Raw genomic sequence first — 25491 nt, 5'->3', positions numbered from 1 at the left:
AAAAATGTAATAGTTAAATGACTCCACACTTAGTAATGAAATAGAATGCTGGATTTCAGCAATTGCTATTGGACTGACCAACCTCTCCCAGAGGTAAACAGGATGCATTTCTATAGTTGGCAGTTGATAAGCTTCTGGGCTTTGTTTTTGAAGAGTGTCGGGCAAACAGTTATGGTATGCCAACAATTGCTAACGTTTGACTACATTTGGGTTTTTTTTTGTAGCTTTCTTCAGTATTCCTGTTCAGATCTTTCCTGATATTTTAATCTTATTAGATTTTTATTTCTTCCTCAGCAGTAAAAATCTATCCCCATCCTTAAATTGGTTAGCTCTTCCATCATGCTCACCTCCTCCAAGGACCTCCTTGGAGTGTGAACCCTCCCGTTGTGGTTATGCACTTTTGTTACTTTTTTTTTTTGGCCTGTCCATTTTCTCAGTTATTCAGTTTGAAATCCTTTGGTGTGCTGTCTCAAAGCATGTTGCTGTTAAGAGGTAAAGAAATTTGTTCATGGTAGTGAAAATTTGAGATGCAGTTGTTCTGGCCCAAAAAAAGATTGCTGAAGTAAAATTTGCTGATGATTTGTAAGTTACTATTGAAAACACAAAAAATGGAATTTATGAACAATGATTTTTCTTTTAAAGAGAAATTACTAGACTTCTTATAGCTGATTAGCTTTCTTTTGAAACAGCTAGCATAGTAGGATTTGTAATTTGCTTGAATGAAACTGCCTTACCATGCCATTGATATAGTCTTAATAGGATTAGCTGAATTCTGCTGAACATTATCTGATTTGCATGTATCTTTTATGCAGAAACCTGAGCTACAACAAACTGGCAACAATTGATCCCTCTGTTTTCACAGAACTGCACAGCCTTCGTGAAATGTATGTAATTAAAACTAATGTTGTACATCTAAACAGTTTTTTGTTTGTATGTTATGAAAGTAGGCTTAAATATTCTGAAATTATGCTTTTTTTTTTACAGCCTTTCATTTATCTACTTTTTAAATGTAGTTATTTTGATTCTGAATGCAAGCAAGATTTTGCTGCCTGGTATAAGCGAACTAAATGATTAACCTTGGTAGTTCCACATTAGTAGCTGCTTATTTGCTAATGTAATAATTTCAGAAGTTTTTTTAAGACCGACATGTTTAGAAGTTATTTTCCAGTTAACAACAGGTTAAAAGTTGATAAATTGAGCAAGAGGACTACAATGTTCCTGGAGCTGAAAACTTGGTTTGAAAATCAGCCGAAGTTCAAGAAATTTAATTGAACAATTAAACAAATTGTTTAAATTTGTTCTCCTTGTCAGATATATCCAAATTTCATTTAAAATTTTGAGGAGGGAGAGAAATGGAAAGAATTTATAAGAAAAGAATGCTTAGGACTATTGGCCTCACATTCTAATCTCTTTCAATATTCAGCTGTTGCTGTGGCAGTGCTATGCTTCCTATAGGATGAAAAGCCAATATAATGTTAATGTTATTTGTTTGATGAGTGACTTAAAATCTGATATTTAAGTTATATTTCTTAAATGCTGTGTTAATCTCAGCTCAGTGTATTTTTTTTTAGTCATGTAGAACAAGAGATCATATTCTTTTGTGTATATTGCGTAAATGTGCTGTGCTAGAGCCACTCACTAAACAGTAATATTTTTATGTAATTGAATGAGTAAAGGAATAAAATCTTGATTCACTTCAAATTCTGGAGTGACTTTTCTTTTCCTTTTTACCAATTGACTTGCTTTCACTTTCAAAGCATTTTCCATTTCACTGTCTGATCTCTGTCAGCAAAATCCTTTTGTAGGGATTTTACCGGCTCAACTCTTCTGTTTTCATTCAGCCTTCTTCCTTCATGGACTCGGCCATATTCAGATGGGTACCACTCTTGCTCATTCTGAAACTACTCTCCATATAACAGGTTATCTGCTGATTTCTCCTGCTCTGTTTCATTTACCTGGAAAGTTTAAGAATTTTACTGAAAGTGTTTGAATTTGGTGTATTTTTCAATACACTTAAAGCATATTTTTAGAACAGCTTCTGATTATTCACACAGAGATTTTTGAATTTTACATAATTTGATTATATGAAAAATAAGTTTTTTCTGAAGTGGTTGCCCATTACTGTTTGAGGAAACCCTGCTGTATTACAGTTTTTTAAATTAAATTTACTACTGAAAAAACATAATACCACGAGATATTTTGGAGTTTTTTTTGTGTTATACAATTGAACAGCAAGAAGATGCAAGTTGTTTGTATGTTAAAACTTGTTTTTAAAAAACTGGCTGTTAATTTGAAAACTTGATTATTTCAGGCTGAGAATATTTTGACATTTTAACCTGTTAAACCTCCCTCCTTAATCATTTTAGAACTATGTAACTCCATTGAGCTATTTTTCTTAATGTTTCTCTGTTGCTATTGCTTTTCCTAACCATCCACCCACCTAGGACTACCCGATTATCAGCATTTTATATTTTACTAAAATGTTAAAGTGGAAAAAAAAAACTGAATTTTTTAATGTACTGTTATTGGGTGGGTACTGATAATGATATTCTAAGTAATGTGTTTTCAAACTCTTCTGAATGTGAATAAGAGGGAACGCTGACAAATAGGAGCAGAAATGTTAAGGAATGACAGTGAAGTATTGAGCTGTAGATTACATGGCATATAATTCAGGTAATACTTGTAAAGTGAAAGGATAAAAAGGGAGATGCGTCATGGATTTTGTTTATTTTCTCTTGCAGACGACTTGATCATAATGAGTTGACTGCAATCCCTGAGATAGGACCTCCTTCAGCCAGTCTTGTGTTCCTCTATTTGTGAGTCATTGCTAACAGTTTATTTGTGCTCAGTGTGTTGATGTCCAATTTTTAAATTAATTTATAAGCTCATTTAAAACATGTTTATTATACTGTGACTTTACTAAAGTCTGTAATTATTCAAATTGTATTGGTACATTCGTGCAACTTCAAAGTGAAAACAGTATTTCCTTTCTTGTTAGAATTGCATCCCGGAAACTGTTCTCTCAAGGAAGTAAAGTCGATGTTCCTTTTTTTATTAAAGACTTACTGCACACAGTCATGTTTTCTTACATTATTTCTGGCACTTATATGTATCTGATTTTCCTTCTGTGATTTTATGCCTATTATTTCTGCATGATAGACATTTTAAGTCATTTTGTCAGGCATTCCTATAGCAAAAACTCATGAAGCTACCACTCAAAATGCACCAAAAGTGGAGACCGGGCGCCTCCTAGCAGAGCACTTTAGGGAACATCTCCGGGACACCCGCACCAATCAACCACACTGCCCCGTGGCCCAACATTTCAACTCCCCCGCCCACTCTGCCGAGGACATGGAGGTTCTGGGCCTCCTTCACCGCCGCTCCCTCACCACCAGACGCCTGGAGGAAGAACGCCTCATCTTCCGCCTCGGAACACTTCAACCCCAGGGCAACAATCTGAACTTCAACAGCTACCACATTTCCCCTTCCCCCACCTCATCCTAATTCCAAACTTCCAGCTCAGCACTGTCCCCATGACTTGTCCAGACTTGTCCTACCTGCCTATCTCCTTTTCCACCTATCCACTCCACCCTCTCCTCCCTGACCTATCACCTTCATCCCCTCCCCCACTCACCTATTGTACTCTATGCTACTTTCTCCCCACTCCCACCCTCCTCTAGCTTGTCTCTCCACGCTCCAGGCTCACTGCCTTTATTCCTGATTAAGGGCTTTTGCCCGAAACGTCGATTTCGAAGCTCCTTGGATGCTGCCTGAACTGCTGTGCTCTTCCAGCACCACTAATCCAGAATCTGGTTTCCAACATCTGCAGTCATTGTTTTTACTTAGCAAGATGGTTGAGTCATTAGGTGTAATCTATCTACTTGTAGAATACTAGGAGTATAACTTTAGTGTGGATTGCAATATCTGAAAAAAACTTTGTTTTGTATTTGGTTCATTCAGCAGAATGGTTGAATGTTGTGTTGTAATTTGTGTTACTTTAATGGTTAATTTTGTTAGTAATGAAAAGGAAGATCTGCTGACAGATTTTGAACAGTTACGAGCCAAATTAAAAAGCAGAATCTCTAAGGTAATAATCTCTGGATTACTATGTGAGCTACAGGAAAACTGGCATCCACAACCTCGTCACCTCAGGATTTCCCATCAACAGCCTCCAACCCCATAATCCAGGAGCTCTGCACTGTCCGGTTCTACCTCTTGCCCAAACTCCACAAGCCTGACTGCCCCGGTGGATCCATCGTTTTCGTCTGCTCCTGCCCCACCGAACTTATCTCCACATACCTTGATACTATCATGTCCCTCTTGGTGGATCTCCCCACATACAGTCAGGACACCACCCATGCCCACTACCTCTATGACATTCTGTTCCCTGGCCCCCAATGCTTCATCTTCACCATAAACATCCAGCCCCTGTATGCATCCATCCGCCATGACGAAGGTCTCCAAGCCCTCTCCCGCCAGCTCAGCCCGTACCCTTCCACCAATACACTCATTGGATTGGCTGAACTGGTCGTCACCCTCAACAATTTCACCTTCGAATCCTCTCACCTTCAGGGCAGAGATGTAGCCATGGGCACCCCATGGGCCCCAGCTCTGCCTGCCTCTTCGTCTGGTATGCGGAACAGTCCATTTTCCGTAGTTACACTGGCATCATTCAACATGTTTTCCTCTGCTACATTGACTGTATCGGCACCATCTTGTGCTCCCACAAGGAGGTTGAAGAGTTCATCAATTTGACAAACACCTTCTACCCTGACCTCAAGTTCACCTGGACCATCTCAGACACCTACCTCCCCTTCTTGGACCTTTTCATCTCCATTTCCAGCAACCTACTCAACACTGACATCTACTTCCACTCCCACAGCTACCTGGAGTACACCACCACTCCCAACCCCCCCCAAAAAAAAACGCTATTGCCTAACTCTCACTTTTTCCGCCTCCACCTCATCTACTTCCAGGAGGACAAGTTCCACTCCAGAACATCCCAGGTGTTCTCTTACTTCAAGGACTGCAATTTCCCTCCCATGTGGTCAACAATGCCCTCCACTTCCCATACCTCTGCCCTTGAACTGCACCCCTCAAACTGCAAGAAGGATAGATATCCCCCCACCTAATCCTCACCTTCCACCCCACCGATCTCCGGATACAACACATCACCCTCTGCTATTTCTGCCACCTACAATCAGACCCCACCACCGGAGATATATTTCCCTCCCCATCCCTTTCTGTTGAGACCATTCCCTCCACGTTAGGTCCACGACCCCACCAACACACCCTCCATTCCCGGGACCTTCGCTTGCTACCACGGGAGGTGTAAAACCTGTGCCTATATCGCGCTCCCCTCACCTCCATACAAGGCCTCAAAGAATCCTTCCATGTCAGGCTGAGATTTTCCTGCACATCCAAACACCTAATCTGAATCCATTGCTCCCAATGTTGTCTCCTCTACATTGGGCAACAGGATGCCAACTTGCGGAATATTTCAGAGAACATCTACGGGCCACACATACTAAATAACCCCACCACCCTGTGGCCAACCATATCAACTCCCCCTCCCACTCTGCCAAGGACATGCAAGTCCTTGGCTACCTCCACTGTCAAATCCTAGCTACCTGACGACTGGAGGAAGAACACCTCATCTTCTGCTTTGGGACTCTCCAGCCATACGGAATCAATGTCGATTTAATCAGTTTCCTCATCTCCCCCCCCCTTTATTCCAGATCCAACTCGGCATGGCCATCTTGAACTGTCCTACCTGCCAATCTTTCTTCCCATCTATCTGCTCCGATCTATCACCATCAGCCACCACCTCCATCAACAAACTGGCAACAATTGATCCCTCTGTTGATAGCCTCCTTATTTCCTTAGACATCCATGTCCCTACAGTATTTCCTTAGACACCCCTTTCCCTACAGTACTTCCTTTTCAATGGTATATACTTTTGCTGAACACTTTGAAAAATTGCTTCGAAAGACCTCCACTTTTCCACCATAAAGTCTTTGCTTCTAATCTACTTTAGCCACCTCCTCCTTCATCCTATTGTGGTCTCCTTTTTTAAGCACGAGACCCAGGTATTGGATGTTATCTTCTCATTTTCCATCTGTATTCTAAACTCAATCAAACCATGACTGCTCCTTCCAAGAGAATCCCTAACTATGAGATCATTAATTATTCCTGTCTCATTACACAGGACGCAATCTAGGATACCTTGCTCCCTTGTTGGTTCCATTACATACTGTTCAAGAATATTATTGCGGGTACATTCAATGAACTTCTCCTCGAGGCTGCCTTAACCAACCTGGTTTGACCAATCGACATGTAGATTAAAACCCCCCATGCCAGCATTCCTGATGAAGAGCTTATGCTCAAAACGTCAACTCTCCTGCTCCTTGGATGCTGCATGACCAGGCTGTGCTTTTCCAGCACAACACTCTTTGACTCTGATCTCCAGCATCTGCAGTCCTCAATTTCTCTTACTTGTTAGTAGCAGTCGTACTGTGGTAGTTGGTTTTTGAGTCACCATGACACCCAGCGATCGGAGCAGTCCAGTGGTCACCTCTGACATGCCCCCCCAGTGTACAACAGCAACCATCGTAACACCCAAACAGTGATGCATCGGAACATTGTTCAAGTGAGCCATAACACACTACACTGCCCCGGAGCTGTGCAAAGCAGAAGAAGAACACCCACACAATGTCTTCAGAGAAAATATAGTCACCAATACTTACACGACAGTCCATAGCGTGAAGACCCAACACGTCCAGACACACTGCCATACATTGAGGACATATCAGAAACGACGAACAGATCACCCCAACCCCTGGGCACCATGGTTGCCCACAAACCAAGTACCACACCAAGACAGCTGTTAACAAGTATAAAGGATTCCATACCCACAATCAACAGGACCAACATTATATACAAAATACCATATAAAGACTGCCAAAAGTACTACATAGGGCAGACAGGAAGGAAATTAGCCACTAGGGTACACGAGTACCAACTAGCCACCAAGAGACATGACCAGCTATCAGTTGTATCCATATACATGGACAACGAAGGACACCAATTCAGCTGGGACAATATATCCATCTTAGGACAAGCTAATGCATGGGAATGCAGAGACATGCATGGGAATTCCTGAAAGCCTGGCACTCAACCCGAACTCCATTAACAAACTTATAGAGTTAGACCTCATATACCAACCATGAAGAAACAGAACCAGATCTTCTTGTAGATTGACAGAGGTAGTCACAAGGAAGAATTCACTGTATTCAGGACAATTTCCAAGAACAATATGTTGTGGATCCAAACTGGGATCAGGCTGTTTTGGATCTAATGATGTGTAATGAGGCAGCATTAATAAATAAACTGAGACAAAAAAATACCCTAGAAAACAGTGACCAGAACATGATAGAATTTAGCATTCAGTTTAGAGGGAGGATCTTGGTTTGGAAGCAACTATACAAAGTTTAAATTCAAAGGAATGAGGGCAAAGCTCGCTGGAGTGTACTGGAAAAGAGGTTTAGAAGCAAAGATGCAATGGCACATCTTTTAAAAAAACAAATGGCTCACAGTAACTTCATATATCCTAGTGAGAAAGAAGGATTCGAAGACAAGGATAAGCTATGGTTGACCATGGAAGTTAAGGTTATGATCAAATTGAAAGACAATATATGCAATGTGGCAAAGAGTAGTGGTAAACCAGAAGTTTGGGAAAGATTACCAAAAAAAGAGAGAAGATAATCTTTGAGAGTAAATTTACAAGTAACAGCAAAAGCTTCTTTAAATATATAAAAGGAAGAGAGAGGCCAACATTAATGTAGATACCTTCAAGAACAAGGCTGGGGAAATGATAGGGAACCAGGAAATATCGGAGGATTTGAATAAATATTTTGCATCACTCTTCATAGTAGAAGCCAATAACAACTTTCCAAAATTACTAAATAATCAAAAGGCAAAAGAAAGAGAGCTAATTAACTACTATGCAATCAATAGAGATAAAGTGCTAGGGAAGCTAATGGAACTAAACACTTCCTCTGAAGTAGGGGCATTGGTGTTCTTTCTTGATTGTAGCGCTGACTTGGGTAGACTAGGATAGATTGTTGGTGACATGTACTCCTAGGAACTTAAATCTGTCTACCACCTCAACCTCGTCACCCTTGGTACAGACAAGCACGTGTCCTCTACTCCATCTCCTGAAGTCAATGTCCAGCTCCTTCATTTTTCTGACATTGGGGGAGAGATCATTGTCTTTACACCATGCCATTAAGCTGTCGGTCTCTTTCCTGTACTCTGTTTTGTCTTTTGAGATATGGCCCACTATCCGGTGTTGTCATCAAATTTGTAAATGGAATTAGAGCAGAAGTTGGTCACACAGTTGTGAGTATATAAGAAATATAGTTAGGGGATAAGTATGCAGCCTTGTGAGGCACCAGTGTTGAGGATTATTTGTGGAGGTGGTGTTGTCACCTATCCTAACTGATTGCAGTCTGCTGGTCAGGAAGTTGAAGATCCAGTTGTAGAGGGGGAGAACAGAGTCCTCGGTCTCGGAATTTAGAGATATTTAGTTGAAATTATGGTGTTGAAGGCAAAGTTAATAAATAAAATAAACAAATGCAATGTTGTCTTTATATTCCTTGTGAAATAAAATATGAGGAGATTTTACTACATCTATAGAAGGCATCAAGGAGACTATAATTGGAATACTATGAGCAGTTTTGGGTCCCTTTTTTGAGGAAAGATGTAATGGAAAGAGAGGCAGTCCAGGGAAAGTTTACTGGACTGATCCTAGGTGTGAAGCGCGGTTGAGTCGGTTGGGCCTGTACGCAGAGTTTACAAGAATGAGGAGACCTTATTGAATCATGCAAGATTCTTTGGGACTTGACAGGATCGGCATTACACCGGCACCACCCCCCACCTGTTCCTCCGCTACATGTGGTTGACAATGCCCTCCACGTCATGCACCCCCGCCCTTGAACCCCACCCCTCCTAGTGCAACAAGGACAGAACCTCCTTGGTCCTCACCCTCCACCCAACCAACCTCCGCATACAAAGCATCATCCTCCGCCACTTCCGCCACCTCCAAAAGGACCCCACCACCAGAGATATATTTCTCTCCCCACCCCTATCAGCATTCCGAAAAGATCATTCCCTCCGCGACTCCCTCATTAGGTCCACACCCCCAACCATCCCGCACCCACACTCCTGGCGCCTTTCCCTGCCACCGCAGGAAGTGCAAAACCTGTACCCGCACCACTCCCCTCACCTCCGTCCAAGGCCTCAAGGGATTCTTCCACATACCTCAGAAATTTACCTGTCCCTCTACCAATGTCATCTACTGCATCCATTGCACCTGGTGTGGTCGCCTCTGCATCGGGCAGACAGGACGCCTTCCTGCAGATTATTTCAGAGAAAATCTCTGGGACACTCGCACCCACCAACCCCACCACCCCGTGCTTGAACACTTCAACTCTCCCTCCCACTCTGTCAAGGACATGCAGGTCTTGGGCCTCCCCACAGCCAAACTATTACCACGCAACGTCTGGAGGAGGAATGTCTCATATTCCACCTTGGGACCCTGCAATATCACGGGATAAATGTGAATTTCAACAGCTTCCTCATTTCCCCTCCCCCGACATTATCCCAGTCCCAAGCCTCCAACTCGGCACCGCCCTCTGGACCTGTCCATCACACCCCCCTCTGACCTATCACCTTCTCCCTCACCTTCGTCCACCTATCGCTTTCCCAGCTACCCACCCCCAACTCCAACCCAAACCCTCCTCCCATTTTATCTGTTAGCCCCGACCCACAAACCTCATTCCTGATAAAAGGGTTTATGCCCGAAATATTGATTCTCCTGCTCCTCTGATGCTGCCTGACCTGCATCCAGCACTACACTCTGAGCTCCAGTATCTGCAGTCCTCACTTTCTCATGGATCTGGGCAGGTTGTTTCACCTTGTGGGTGAATGTAGGCCCAGAAGGCATGACCTCCGAGCAAGTGATCATCCAATTAAGACCGATGAGGGGAAATTTGTTCTCTCATGTAATTTTTAAGGCTGCCAGAAGCAAAATTTTAATCAGTAAGAGAGACCAGGATTATGGGAAGAGGAAGGCAAGAAAGTAACGTTTTTCAATTGTGAAATCAGCCATGGTCTCATTGACTGATGGAACAGCCTAGATAGGCTAAATGGCCTACTTCTGATCATATCTTAACATGTTATTTTGGATTTGGTTGCTGTTTTAAATTTGAAACATTATTTTCATACTTCAACATTTCTTCATCCACTAGAGTCCAGGAGTTCAAAATTATTTTTTAAAATCTTTTGAAATAAAGTCTGTTGCTGAAGAAATATTAGCTTGATCTGTAAGTATTCTGTGCTTGTGTACACAACAGATAACCTGTTGCTCTGTCCAAGAGAGCTCTTGAGTGGTTTGTGGTACAGTACATACAATTGGGCAAGTTTACTATTTATCACCTCTGCTTAACTGTATTTTCTTTTGAGAAGTTTAATAAAATCAATTTAATAAATTCAGCAAAGAGCGCTTGGCAGAGCAAACCTATTGATTAATTGTTGCTGATGTACATTTCAAATCTGATTTATCTTGGCATAGTTTCTGTTTTCTGTAGGCAGAACTGCTCGGAAACCCTGCCTCTTTTTGAACTTTTTTTAGTAACTGAGCATGGAATGAGAAGTATTCATTTCTCTCTCTCTCTCTCTCTCTCTCTCTCTCTCTCTCTCTCTCTCTCTCTCTCTCTCTACTTCCCTCCACCTCTGCTTCCCCCCCCCCCACCGCCCAACACCTTCTAAAGAGCTTTCAGTGTTGTAGACTTAAACTTACACATTGGAAGTTTCTCCCAAAATCTCTCTCTGTTTTCAGTATTTCTTCTTAATTTGAGATTTTTTTTGGCTAGTGTGATGCAACTTTTAACATTTCAATTACGCACTGTCAACTTCAGATACTCCATGCCAATGATAGAGGATTCAGTGAAGTTCCTTTACACTCATTCCCATAATTTATTTAACACCTAATCTCAAGAAATCTTCAGCTGCAATGTAATATTGTTCCCCAGTTTTCAGCTGCAATGCTGTGTAAGCCTTGAGATTTTTCACCAGTGCTAAGTTGGAACCAGTTTTGTGCTGTTGCCAGTACTGAAAATAGATTGAGACTGTGTGCAGTCAATTTCAAACAGGACTTTTACAGCCAAGAGAAAAGTGAATTTTTACCCCTTCAGTCTGTGTGGAATTTTAACCTGTTCTTTGATGCTGGTAGATAAATAACCAACCTGTTATAACTAAAACCTTTTAACATCTATGCTGTCAGTCAGTTCATCTAATTCCCGTTACCTTTTTTTCTATATGGTATACATTGGATTATTTGTGCTTACTGTTATGCATCTTTTAATATTTAGATACATGATGCTGCTTCTATATCTTTCTGCTGTGGAATACAGGCGAAATGGTCTGAGTAGTTTTTGTCACAACCAAAATTAATCAGTCATCTGTGGTGGTCTTGCTGCACTTCATTAAGCAGTAAACATGATTCCTGATATTTATACAAGTGGGCATCAGTTGTTATAATGTGCAAGGGCAAGGAGAGCTTGATTAGTTTATAACAATAATTAGTGGGGTTTTTTCACTGTTTCCCATCCAGTTGCTGTCCAGTTTGAGAGATTCTATATCTACTGAATGGGAATAATTGCATTTTGCAACAGCAGAAGCACATGGTGGTGGGCTCAGTGCAATAATTTTATGGGTGGGGAAAAAGGGATAAAATAATAGATCTGCTTGAAGGGTTTAAAGAATTTTGTTCTTCCTAGTCCAAAGTAGTACGGGCAAGGCACTTAATTAGTAAATTTGGCAGCCTACCGTTACATTGTCATACTTCCTGATCTCTGGGAAACAGCCTGCAACTTTTAAATTTAAACACCTGTCAAATTTGAGGCAAGGGACCTCTTTAAATAGTACAATTGTAGACTTTAGTGCGTGATACTTGATGTACCCTAAACCTGTTGTAATTGGACTGGAAGTAGGTGTGTTTGTGTCTGATTGAAGAAGGATTTCACATTTTTGCTACTTAGTTTAATCTAGGTAATTTAACAAATTTTGTGGGTTTATTTTTTACAACTTTAGAGGTATGTTTTACTAACTTTCTGCTTGTAGCACTATGTGCAATTATAATTTGAACTGAACAACATTTTAACAGTTTTATTATCAGATTTTTATGCGTTGTATTGGGGCAAAATACTTTATTGATTCTTCTTTGTTTCTCTGATAATATTCAAACTTGGAGAAAGTGAGGACTGCAGATGCTGGAGATCAGAGCTGAAAAATGTGTTGCTGGAAAAGCACAACTGGTCAGGCAGCATCCAAGGAGCAGGAGAATTGACATTTCGGGCACAAGCCCTTCTTCAGGAATGAGGAGGGTGTGTCAAGCAGGTAGGGAGGAGGGACTTGGAGGAGGGGCATTGGGAATGCAATAGGTGGAAGAAGGTTAAAGTGAGGGTGATAGGCTGGAGAGGGGGTGGGGGCGGAGAGGTCGGGAAGAAGATTGCAGTTCAAGAAGGCGTGCTGAGTCTGAGGGTTGGGACTGAGATAAGATGGGGGAAGGGGAAATGAGAAAACTGGAGATATCTGCATTCATCCCTTGTGTTTGGAGGGTTCCTAGGCGGAAGATGAGGCGCTCTTCCTCCAGGCATCGTGTTGCCATGGTCTGGCGATGGAGGAGGCCACCCCCTCCTCCAAGTCCCTCCTCCCTTTTATCTTAGCCTGTTTGGCACACCCTCCTCATTCCTGAAGAAGGGCTTGTGCCCGAAACGTCGATTCTCCTGCTCCTTGAATGCTGCCTGACCAGCTGTGCTTTTCCAGCAACACATTTTTTCAGCTCTAATGTTCAAACTTGTATGACTTTAGATTGAGAAAACACTCAAATGGTAACCATGGAATTAGTGAAACCCAACAGCACTGAGGTAAACAATACACTATTTGTAAAAAAAAAAGTTATAATCATGGACAATTCTAATTGCTCTTAATTGTTCTGGTAATAATAGTAATACTTTGAGTAGGATTTTGGTTATCTCCAGCACAGACTGGGAAGCCACAGTGGAATAGGAGGCAAAGTTCCAAGAGATGTAAGGATACAAGCAAAGCGTTTATGTCTTTTTCGCATCACTACTATTGGTGCAGCCAGGTATAAGCATGTCTGGTGCCACTTCTGGCTCTCCCTACTCCCTGCCCCTCAGGGTATGGGGCAAGAACTGAACTTCAGTCAATACCTTAATGCTGTTATTCTTGTCTTCTGCTCTCTTATTGGTTTAAAGCAATTTTGTGTGATATGGATGTTGCTAACAAGAGCAGCATTTGTTGCGCATCCCTAATTGTCCTTGTCAGCAATTAAGAGTCAACCATGTTTCGGTCTGGAGTCACATGTGGGTTGACCATGTGAGGACAGCAGATTTCCATCCTTACAGGACACTAGTGAACTAGATTGTTAGAAAAACCTATCAGTGATTATAATTTCCTGATCACCAACTGCCATGGTGGAATTCGAGTGCATGTCCCAGAACATTAGCCAATGCCTCTGGATTACTAGCTCATCGTCTCCTCATAGCTGGAGAAAAGTAAAATAAATTATGATGATACACCATGTTTCACGATTTCACTTGCGTAGTCAATTTCATATTCAACATGAAACACAAAAATACAGTTTGACCCGAACAGTCAGTGATGGTGTTATGCTCAGATATGCATGGCATGGATATGTTTCAACTCCTTCCACCCTGTGCATGGGAACAATTTTTCTATATTCAGCCTATTGAGCCCATGCATAAATGCGGATGCCTCTAACATTTCTCTTCGTATCATTTTTGTTTCCTGGGCAGTAATCTACTCAAAGCAATAAACCTGTGAAGTTCAGTTGGTTAGATATTGATACCTTTTCAGTTTGAGCAATGACTTGCAATTCCCTGGGTGGACAATCGTAATAGTTAGCAAGTGATTGCCTTTTTCTGTACCCTAATAGAAAACTAATATTGTTGCAAAAAATATGCATGTGCTTGTGAACAGATCAGCCAGTACTTGTCAGCAAAGAGAATTAAAGATGTGGGATAGAGATGCTCTGTGTAACCTATTCGTCTTCTCCTCATCCACTCTTCCTTATCATTGACTATTTTCAGTTTTATTAATTTGAAACAATTTTCATGGATATCTGATATTGGGCAAGAATTGGACACCTTCAGTGTTGCATCATCATGGAAAAATCTTGCCGTGCAACTTTTTAAAGCAGGAAGATTTTTGTTGCACATGTGCAGTTATTTGTTGTCATGATGCGGCCATCTATTTGGTTCACCAGACCACCTCGCTGCTGGACACAATCATTATTCTGCAAAGCAACCTCTAAATTTGATACTAGTTAATTGATCTGGAAATTTAATGTTCTGTTGTGGATGCTTGAGATTGGTTCAACCTACACAACTAAAATGGTGTGAAGAGCTCGGTCATTTACTTAGTAAATTTCATTTCCTGTTAGTGGCAGTTCTGTTGACCTGAGGAAGAGTTTGAAATGATATGTCAATATTCCTTCATTTTCTTTGGGCAGCATCTTTGCCATTCATTGCTGTTAGGGGAGAAGAGTGAGGAGACAAAATTTGCCGAATGGTAAGACCCTACCAAGAAGGATTGTTACAATAGCTGTATCTAAACTTGACAAGTCCTTTACGATTAAATGTCTAATTGGAATTTTTTTAAAAGGTGAGTCTAATGTAAAGGACAAAAAGTATTTTAGCTTTTCATTTTGAAAAAAATTTGGTTTCTGAACAGTCGATTACCATAATCAATTATCTTTTCTCTTTCTGTCCTTTTTTTCTGAATATAAATTGCATCTGGTGCCTGAGGATGAAATTGTGTTTATTGGAAGTGACTTCCAGAATGTTGAGATGTAAAATGGAGTGGGTAATGAGGCTGATTTCCTCACACGATGTTCTGACAAAATTTATAGCTGACTTTTATTATTCATTACATTTTATTTAGTGTTGCTGTATTGAATGCAGACAAAAAGCAGAGGTTGAAACGGCAGCGCATGTGAAATTTCACAGGCATAATATAATAGAGTACAGGTGGATAGTGTATGGTGCCAGACATGTCGGATGATACTCCAGGATTGGGAATGAATATGTTGTAAGTTACAGTCTAAGTCTTGCACTCTGTATGATCCTACAGATTGCTCAAAGCGAATACCTTTCAGTCTAATTGATTTTAGTAAATATTACAAGTATTTGCACTGGAATTTTAATTTCTGAAATCTCCCTCCTCGTCAAAAGATAGTCCTTTATATTGTAACCCTCTCAAACCGATTGAATGGCCCCACATTTTGTGGAGGATTGGAAATATTAAGCAATCTTAAATATCTTTTCTAACACTGTGATGCAATAATGGAGACTTCACAATTGATCCTTCCACTTTGAAAGCATCTATGTGCCAGTTCTTTTTTCCTTAGTTTTTGTGTGCAGGCTAGTATTTATTGCTTATACACCAGTGTTCATATGTGCACACACATCACATGCTTTTTGGAAAGCATTCGGGATTAGAAAACATAATTTTATATGCTGAACGAAATTTTGTGTTCCAACATTGCCCCAGCAAATACAGACTACCTTGGACATTTTTTTTCCTTGCCCGAACAAAACTGAGTTGTTGGAAGAGTTAGTTTTTCAAGAACAATTCTAGATGACCTGCAGAGATGTCACCACACCTGGGCCAATTGGGTAAAGACAACAAATGGCTTTGCTAGCAATGCATTTTTTCATGAAATAATTTTTAAAAATCTCATTTACTTCAGTAAAAGAATGTCTGTAGTAAGGAATTTGAGAATATGCTGTATAGGATTTAATATATAACTAAAGTAAAAGCATGTTTATCATGGAATAAGAAGGCTAATACTTCTGTAAATACAATTTTAGAGCTGAATTAGAGAAACCTAATGCAAAAAAATTACAATGGTCTTCTGAACAGGGAAAAAAAACCTATAATTTTATTCACAATGCAACTTGGGTGAGTTAGGTGAGTTTTTATTTGATAAATGAAGTAAAATGGGCTGAACAGCATCCCAGATTTCTGTCTGTGTGTAATAACTGTTTATTAATGAACACCTAGTAGGACTATTGGCTTTGCAGATTTGAGATTTTCTTGCTGCAATTTGCAGATTCATTGACATTACAATTTTGAGAATTAACTTCTTATTTTAGACTATTTTGGAATATTGTAGCTGTCAAAATTAATGTTTATTAAGAAATTTATTGAACTGTAGTATTATCTTGGTTTTAACACTTAATAGAATCAATCTTGAGAATTTTTGTTCTGTAGGCTGTACAAGTATGAAGAAAGTGACTTTGGGATTCGAATTTTAATTTTGTTTCATTCTGCAATTGTGAAGTCTCAAGATTATTTCTTCCAAAACATCTTTTAATTCCCACAATAACTGAGAGGATGCTCATGGGGTGTCAGCACTAAAAGTGTAATTCAGCATAATTTGCATATTAAACAATGATGGAATTTTGGTTCTGTTTATCCAATTCACCCATTTGATCCTGGCTTCTCCTAGTTGGATTCCACTTGACATGGCCTCCCTCAATGGTATCTATGTTTTGTATCTCTCTTGTGTAAAGAAGTGCAGGCCAAACTCTTGAGAGTTCGATGAAATATACCAAAAATGCAAGGTTGTGACTAAAAAGGATGAGCAAATAAACATTTTAAATGATCTAAAATGTTGATGGCATATGATCACTCTGTCAGTTTAGGCTTTAGTTGACACAAAGTGAAAGCTAGGTATTCACTGATTTTGGGGTGGTGGGATGGGGGTGTTTTGAGAGAAATAACTGACGCATGTAGCTTCACCCATTTGGCAAACAGTTAGAAAATTAGATATAAAAACAATTGCAGATTGTAATTCTGAAACTTCATGTTTTGAGCCATTCGCTATCAAATACAGAGCTTTGCTGCTTATTGTAATCTAAGTAACAGTAACTAAAGCAGATGTTGTCCACGTGTGTCGAATAAATTATACAGGAATTTCTGTACTGATTTTAGTGTTACTTTTTACTTAATTCCAGTGCTTCCCTCTTCTAGAATGACATGAAGCATAAACTTAGATTATACCTCTTCAATTTATTGTGTTAAACTTATCTTTGCATAATGCTTTTACAACCAATTAACAAATCTATCATCATTTAAAGTACATTTGTTGCTAAACAATTCAGGGAAATCTAAGTAAAATAAAAAGAGTCAGTGCTGGAGAAGCTCAGCGGGTCTGGCAGTATCTATGGAGGGAGAGAAACAGAATTCATGTTAGTCGAGTATGACTTGTTCAGAAATCCAAAAATGTTAACTTACCTTTTCTCTTTCTGCACACTCTGCCAGACCAGATGAGGTTTCTACCAGTACTTTGTTTTTATTTCAGATCTACAAGACCTGCAATACTTTGCTTTTATTTCACTAAATCATGTAGTTTGATTTAACTAAAATTATGCCATTTTAATGTTGTTTCCTGTTTTTGACAGTTATTTTGTTTCCAAAGGTATCAAATCTTTTTCTTCAATCGATTATTTCTTTATTGCCTTGGGCAGGTTGGAAAACTTCTTGTTTTAATGTTAACTTGCTTATCAGATTTCTGTAGCTCAACCATAATCTTCTGGCAATGTTTTATTGTTCACTTGTATTATATATCTTATTGAAGTCTTGATTGTTTTGTAAAAATAAAAACTATTTAAACTTATGACAGTGTGAAAAAACTAGCTATTAGAGGGAAAAATCAATGGCTTGGTGTTCATAACATTAACTCGCACATGTGTATTTGTTTCTGTTATTGAAGGTGGGCTGAGGGAATGCTTTCACTTCTGTTTAATGGTCTGCTTGTTTGTAAACAGTATATCAATAACTAATGAATGGATTTCAAAGCACTTAATGCAAATGATTTGGACAGAGAGAAAACTAATCGATTTTTGGCGACAATGTGGAGCTGGATACTGGAATTTCCTACAGTATCTGTTGACATTGAAAGATGGAATAAATTGACTTTTATATTTAACATCTATGTTAGTTTACTTTGTTACGGCTGACAAATATGAACTAAGTTTTCAGACCAGGATGTTAGATATGCATTGGTCTTAAGCCTCAATGAAATGGTAGCTCCTAATATGGTTTTTTATTTCAGCTTTGTAGTTGTAGTCAGTCCAAGAAAAGCTTTAAGCAAAAACTGTAATTGTAATATATTGAGTTAACACATTGAGGTTACGTGCTACACTGGGTGCCTTCTTATGGAATGTGCAGTTAAAGGATTATTTTGTTGTGACAGCATATACATATTGTATCTGAAACTTGAAAGGATTCAGAAAAGATTTACGAAGATGTTTTCAGGGTTGGGGAGTTGGAGCTATAGGGAGAGGCTGAATAGGCTGGGGCTGTTTTCCATAGTGCATTGGAGACTGAGGTGTGATCTTGTAGAGGTTTATAAAATTGTGAGGGGCATGGATAGAGTAAATACACAAGGTCTTTTCCCTGGGATGAGGGAGTCCAGACTAGAGGGCATTGGTCTAGGGTGAGAGGGGAAAGTTTTAAAAGTGACTTAAGCGGCAACTGTTTCATGCAGAGGGTGGTTTGTGTATGGAATGAGCTACTGGAGGAGATGTGGAGGCTGGGGACAATTACAGCATTTAAAAGGTATCTGGATGGGTATATGAATAGGAATGGTTTAAAGGAATATGGGCCAAGTGCTGGTAAATGGGGCTAGATTAATTTAGGATATCTGATTGGCATGGGTGAGTTGGACTGAAGGGTTTGTTTCTGTGCTGTACATCTCTATGACTACATAACTCTAAGTGGACTTCAAGTTAAATCACAAACAGCCTTATATTGGAGCCATATTTGCTGTGTGACATCTTGTTGTTTTTTTGTCTGGCTTACAGTCTTTTATTGGGCTATTATAAGTTTTTTTTTAATTTTATCAAGTAGAAGTCTCCTTTGAATGTATTTTAGAACTCCATTTTCATGTTGGCTACTGGGAATTTTATTAGGGTTCAGTTTGGGAGTGATTTAGTTATTTGGAAATATAGGTTGCCATTCTCCATTTTGTAACTAAAATGTGGTGTCAAGCAGCAGAGATGGCATTTCAAATGCCAATGCCTGGGTTGAGTTTCCTTGCATGATTATCCATTTTACATACCATGCAATAGAGCAAATCAAATTATGTGGTGAATAAAAAGAATGTGGCATCATAGTGGCTCAGTGGTTAGCACCGCTGCCTCACAGCGTCGGGGACCCGTGTTCGATTCCAACCTTGGGCGACAGTGCACGTTCTCCCCATGGCTGGGTGGGTTTCCTCTGGGTGCTCCGATTTCCTCCCACAGTCCAAAGGTGTGCAAGTTAGATGAATTGGCTTGCAAAATTGCCCATAGTGTTCAGGGATGTGTAGGTTAGGTGCATTAGTCAGGGGTAAACGTAATGTAATATGGTAGGGGAAATGGGTCTGGGTGAGTTAGTCTTCGGAGGGTCGGTGTGGACTTGTTGGGCTGGACGGCCTTATTCCACACTATAGGGATTCTATGATTCTATGAAGATTGAAGGTTTGTATGCACTTTTAAAGGCCAACTGGGCACCACTTAACATTCTGCTAGCCAGGGTGCTTGGTGTAACTTGAGGTGGTTACTCCCAACAGACTTCAAGAAACAAGTTACTTCCTAAATTTAGTGATGTTTCCTTAAGTCTGTTATTGAATGGAGTCACTGATGGAAGGGATAACCTTTTTCTGATGGATGGCACCAGGAAGCCAACCTAATAACCTTCTGTTACTTAAGACCAAATAGCATTGCAGGTAAGTGGCATTGGCCTTCTCCAAAGGAACTGGCTCCAATTTGCACAGAATTGAATGATCTCCTGTGCACCACAAAGGTTAGTGGTACTATCTTCTCTACACTATCTCACTCCCAGAGGCATCACTCGCTCTCATTCTGTCACTGCATGGGCATCTCACAAAAACCCATGGCCAGCAAGCCTCGCATGTATGTGATATATATTGAAGGGCTCACAGCCCCCATTTTATACTCTCAAACAATTTGGGCACTGTGCTTCCTCGGGTTATGTATGTTTACCAAGCGCTTCTGCTCTCATTGTTTTCACACTTAAGTCTTCACTTTACCTGACTTCTGGACAAGGTGGCAAAGGGGACCAAGGGTACTAGACATGAAAATCCTTGACTCCATTGAGCAAAGGGTAATACTGCTAGCTCAAGAAGACCAGGACCATTTTCGTGGTGACGGAGTGAACGGAATTGGCCAGCAGCCTAATAAGCAGCCATGCACTTTGCACACTGCTCAGAGGTGCATGCAAGAAAATATTGGTCTGCATAAGCTATTATGCATTTTCACAAATTAATTTTTTCTTTTACTCTTCTGTAGGCACTAGTGGCACCCAGTGCAAGAGGCTGCAGCCCTAGTCTCAGTGCCAGTTCCACCTCTGAGGAGTAAGCCTTTGAAGCATCAGAGGACCCATCAATCAGGCATTCACCTGCATCTTCCACTGGCACAATCATCTTAGTGGCTCTTGTAGCCAAATTAGACTTGGGAACACAATCTAGTGAGTGCATCACTGACCTGCCTCTCCAGCTCATGGATGAAGAAATACTTAAGGTCTTTGATACTTGGAGTGTTGGAGACCCAGACTCCAGCTGAGCGCTGTCCAGCACATGTGACTCCATACTCTATTGTAAGTGATATAGTCAACTTGCAGAAAGAGTAAGGGGAACTTCAGAACCAGAGGGCCTTGGTAGACTAGAATGAAAGATGGAGGAATCCCTCAATGATCTCACTACTGCAGTGGCCGCATCATGCGAGTGCTTAGCTGCCTTGAAAGAAACACTCAAGGGGCTGCTGGATGTATATTTAGACTTGCACTGCTATTTTTTTCAAACCATTGATGCTCATGGATAAGGCATCTCAATCTAGGTGGTGTTGCTGCTTAACCCAAATGAGAGAATGAACAACAGATTAGTAACCTTGCAATTTGTTCTCATGACACTCGAGGTACTCTGCCCCTCCACCTCCTCTGTCCCAGTGAGTCCATTGCCTTCAACAGCTTAGGTCAAGGGCAATGACTCTGCGGGATGTCCTAAGCAGACTGGGTTTCCTAGGCCTTGAGTCCAAGGAATGTCCACCAAAGTCTTCAAAGTCACCAGGTATATCAATCCTTTGGACGTGCCTATTACTCCTGCAGATGTTGGACCTGTGCCTGGACTCTTGGAGAGAGGGAAAATAATCCCTGAGGGTACATTGGTGGCACAGGCATTTATTCTTTGTGATCTGTACTTTTATAAGTATGTATTCACTTGCACTGTTCTAATATTTGTATTTTAATGCTGACAATAGAAGTGAGAGTCCAGAGCATCTATTACCAGCAAAAGAATGTGCTTTGTTTCAATTGCCACACCTTAGTATCTTTGTCATAATCTGCTAAATGGGTTACTGCAGATCCCCTCATTTGTTAGGGAGTCACACATGTAATTGGGGGATTGCAGCCTCATTCCTGATAAAGGGCTTATGCCCAAAACATTGATTCGCCTGCGTCTCGGATGCTGCCTGACCTGTTGTGCTTTTACAGCACCACATTCTTGACTCTGATCTCCAACATCTGCAGTCCTTCCTTTCTCCTCTAGATTGCAGTCTAGGTGTGACAGATTATATCTAGGGACACTGAACGTTACAGTAAGTGGAGGGGGCTTGGGATGTCCAATTGATAGGTCCTGCACATGCACCTTAGGGTAGTTTTGGAGAAATCTGTCATATATCTATAAGTTCCAGGAAGGAAAGATCACTCTGGTGTCTGGTCCAGGGCAAAGTTTGCACACATGCTTTAGCTTTCATAGGGGTGAAAGTCAGCATTTCATTGCATAGATAGATCAAACTGAAGAATGCTTCATCCATTAGAGTGTGGCCTTACAGCAAACAGAAGGCTGATGCCAACTATGCAAATAAAAGATCAACAGGAACGAGAAACATCTCAAATAGCAATGCTGCAGAAACTCAGCTTGTTTAACAGTATCTGTCGAGAGGGGAAAAAGCAATGTTACCCAGTATGATTCTCTTGTTCATTTCTAAAGTCAAAAAATAATGCTGGGAATAGTTAGTACACTCTAAAACAGTAATTATACTTGATCAGACTATTAAACAAAAAGTATTGATTTTAAACAAAATAAATTATGGGATTTTTGTCTTGCTTTGTATGAAAATTGATCACCATGGCAAGTTTGAGATGAGTTTATAGAATGCACCAAATTAGCCTCCATTAATATTTTGTGGTGCTGCTTTATTGTTAGTCAATCTTGGGTTCATGTTGTGTAATGTAGCAGGGTTACTTGGCTAAGGTATGGTCAAAATAGCAGTGGGAAACATTTAAATAATCATTCACAATGTTTACTGAAAACATATTTCATTAGAAAACAAAAAAAATTGGCACGAAAGACACATCTGTGGACTATTTAAGAATTTGAGGTAGTATTTGATTTAAAAGGATTGGTTTAAAATACTGCCAAAAAAACAAGAATGAGTTTGAGGATGGGAGACTTCGAGAAACCAACCAAAGAGTGCCAAAACATTGATTTAAAAAGGAAAAAGTAGAGAATGAGATTAAAAAAGCTGGTAAGAGCATTTATTTTAAGTTGTGAGGTAGCGAGGTAACTGAAGTAAGTGTTGGCATTTTAAAAGCAGAGACAGGAAAAATGAACAGATATTTTGTTGGTTTCTATATTAAAGTCATGGGTTTCATTCCAGAAATAGTAACCCAGAGGTTATGAAGAGTGAGGAAATTAATATCTACAGAGCAATAATGTTGGTAAAACTTGAATTAAAATCCAACAAATTCTGGGCAGTAAATGCATTCATTGCATTCTAAAAGATAGTTGCAGAGACATGCTAGCTATAATTTTCCAAAATTTGCTTAGAATTAGGAATGAACCCTTCTGATTGGAAGTTGGTAAAGTAACAATGCTTGTCAAGAAAGTAGGGAGAGAGATAATTGGGAAATAACGACAATTTAACCTAACATCAAATATTGGAAATGCTGGAATCTATTAAGGAAGTCTTAATGTGCTTTGAAAAGCAAAATATGATTAAAACAAGTCAACATGACTTTACTAAAGGGAATTCCTGTTTGCTCCATTTACTGAAGTTTGAAGATATAACTTGAGAGATAAAGAGGAACCAATAGATGTAGTATACATAGATTTCTAAAGGGCATCCCACATGTATCGCATATGCTAGTAGGTAGGATAAGGGCTGTTGAATATGGGATAGTATATTAATACGGTGTTAAGATCCCAGCTAGTAGTAAACTGGACCAGTTAGATCCTTGAAGAAAACCTGGCTTTATAGATCAGATGTTTAATTTTTACAGTTGGTTACCATGGAGGATAGTCACTGAAACATTGAGACAGCAGATGCTCTTTAAGAAAAGAGCATTTAAACAAAAAAACTGCTCAGTTGGCTAGCACATTTTTGAAATTACAACTGGAACTATACTTCACAAAGTATTTCCTTGGCTGTAAAATGCTTGAAGATATCCTGTGAAACACTTTATTTTGCTTTGATTTCTACTGTAATGGGGATTAAATATGCAGCATTTAGGTAATGCACGGCAGTGTGAATCATTCTGTTAAATTGCTCAAAATGCGACCATTTGGCAACTCCTCAATTTGTAAATGTTTGCTCTTGTTCCAAAAACATTTAAAAATTACTTGGGGCAGTGTTGAAGGAAATTTGGTTTTGGCATGAAATAATTCATCACCTTGAAAGTGCAGCTGTTTTGTGGAAAGCTCACAGCTGAAATTAAAAGGCACCTGGAAGCAACTAAAACATCACCTTAACTATTGCAGTTTGTCATTCTCCAGTATTAAAATTTCCATAGGGCATGTGGTGGCAGAGTTGGGTTTATTAGTTTGTTTTACCAGAAATAGTTGAATGTGCCATGTTTTTGTTTCAACTGTGCACTTACAATCTAATTCAGTTATTTGTGCTTGGATGTATAAATTGTATAGAAATATAGCAAAGCTTACTACAAGAATTTATGATTGTGCTTGAGTAATATACATCTGAAGTGTAAAATACTCTATCTTCATGTAACTAACCAAGTGTGCAACCAACCTTGGGTAGAATAGCAGTTAGCATTGCTCCCTTACAGCGCCAAGGATTTGGGTTCAATTTTAACCTTGGGCAACCGTCTATGTTCTCACGAATCTGCGTGGGTTTCTGCTGGATGCTCTGGTTTCTTTCCACAGTCCAAAGATGTGCAGGTTAGGTTGATTGGCCATGCTAAATTGTCCTATAATATCTGGGGATGTACAGGCTAGCTGGATTAGTTTTATGGATTTACGGGGGTGGGATGTGTATCTGGTTGAGATTGTCTTCGGAGGGTCAGTGCAATTTCAGTGGGTTGTATGGCCTCTATCTGCATGGTAGGGGTTCTGTGATTACTTATTACGATCAAATGTTAGTGATTAGTTGCTGTAATTTGTTTAAATTGTTTTGAAAGAACTGATTAGATTGAAACAAAAATCCTTTCAGTGGTCTAAAACATACCTTAAACATGTTGCTCAAGAAACTCAGCAGGTCTGGCAGCATCTGTGCAAAGAGCAGGGTCAGCGGTTCAGGACCGTCCTTCAGAATGGACATAAAATACATCTTCTGTTGATTAGCAAGTTAAAAATGAAAATATGCACTCTTTTTAAGTTTCAAAACGTTTGCAAAGTTCTATCTTGTATTTTATTTCGAGCCTTGATTTAATTCTTGTCCAATAGCATTTTCAACCTGACTCCTTAACTATTTGTGCAATAGTGTGAATAAGTTGCTTCGGTAAGCTTGTGGGAACAATGCTATTCAGACATTACCAATTTGCATTATGTCTCAGAATTCAGCATTCGTATGTGTTGTTGTGCCTGGCCCCCCACACAACTGTCCACCTGTATCAGAAGTATTACTGTCGTCTTCAAGTGTGGCAGTACCTGATGCAGGCCTACTTTAGTATAATTTCATAACTGTACCTAATAGGACGGTTGTTTTTCACACTTTTTTTTAAAGAAGTAACTTTGGCGTTTACTATATAACACCTCATTTTGTATTAAGAGTCAACTGCGTGCATCCTTTTTGATGTTGATATAATCATAGAAATGTACAGCATGGAAACCGACCCTTCGGTCCAACTCATCCATGCCGACCAGATATCCCAACCCAATCTAGTCCCACCTGCCAGCACCCAGCCCGTATCCCTCCAAACCCTTCCTACTCATTATACCCATCCAAATGCCTCTTAAATGTTGCAATTGTACCAGCCGCCACCACATCCTCTGGCAGCTCATTCCATACACTTACCACCCTCTGCGTGAAAAAGTTGCTCCTTAGGTCTCTTTTATATCTTTCCCCTCTCACCCTAAACCTA

General features: G+C 40.0%; 2 protein-coding genes across 4 annotated transcripts in view; one reads left to right on the top strand and one right to left on the bottom strand.

Annotated features, from left to right (window-relative positions):
• The window catches only part of slc25a26 (solute carrier family 25 member 26), a 298023-nt gene that overhangs the window by 25083 nt on the left and 247449 nt on the right, over positions 1 to 25491 (bottom strand). The window lies entirely within an intron of this gene.
• The window catches only part of lrig1 (leucine-rich repeats and immunoglobulin-like domains 1), a 121600-nt gene that overhangs the window by 46200 nt on the left and 49909 nt on the right, over positions 1 to 25491 (top strand). For 2 of the 3 annotated variants that reach the window (XM_043708289.1, XM_043708290.1), the window contains exons 2-3: positions 813 to 884; positions 2742 to 2816. The exons of the other annotated variant lie outside the window; for it this stretch is intronic. In XM_043708289.1, coding sequence (XP_043564224.1) covers positions 813 to 884; positions 2742 to 2816 — 147 coding nt within the window. The remainder of the gene's footprint in view (positions 1 to 812; positions 885 to 2741; positions 2817 to 25491) is intronic. 3 annotated transcript variants of the gene reach the window in all.

This window comes from Chiloscyllium plagiosum, chromosome 18 (assembly GCF_004010195.1).
Source record: "Chiloscyllium plagiosum isolate BGI_BamShark_2017 chromosome 18, ASM401019v2, whole genome shotgun sequence".
Lineage (NCBI taxonomy): Eukaryota > Metazoa > Chordata > Chondrichthyes > Orectolobiformes > Hemiscylliidae > Chiloscyllium > Chiloscyllium plagiosum.
The sequence above is the reverse complement of the archived record's forward strand: the minus strand, read 5'-3'. Positions and strand labels throughout refer to the sequence as shown.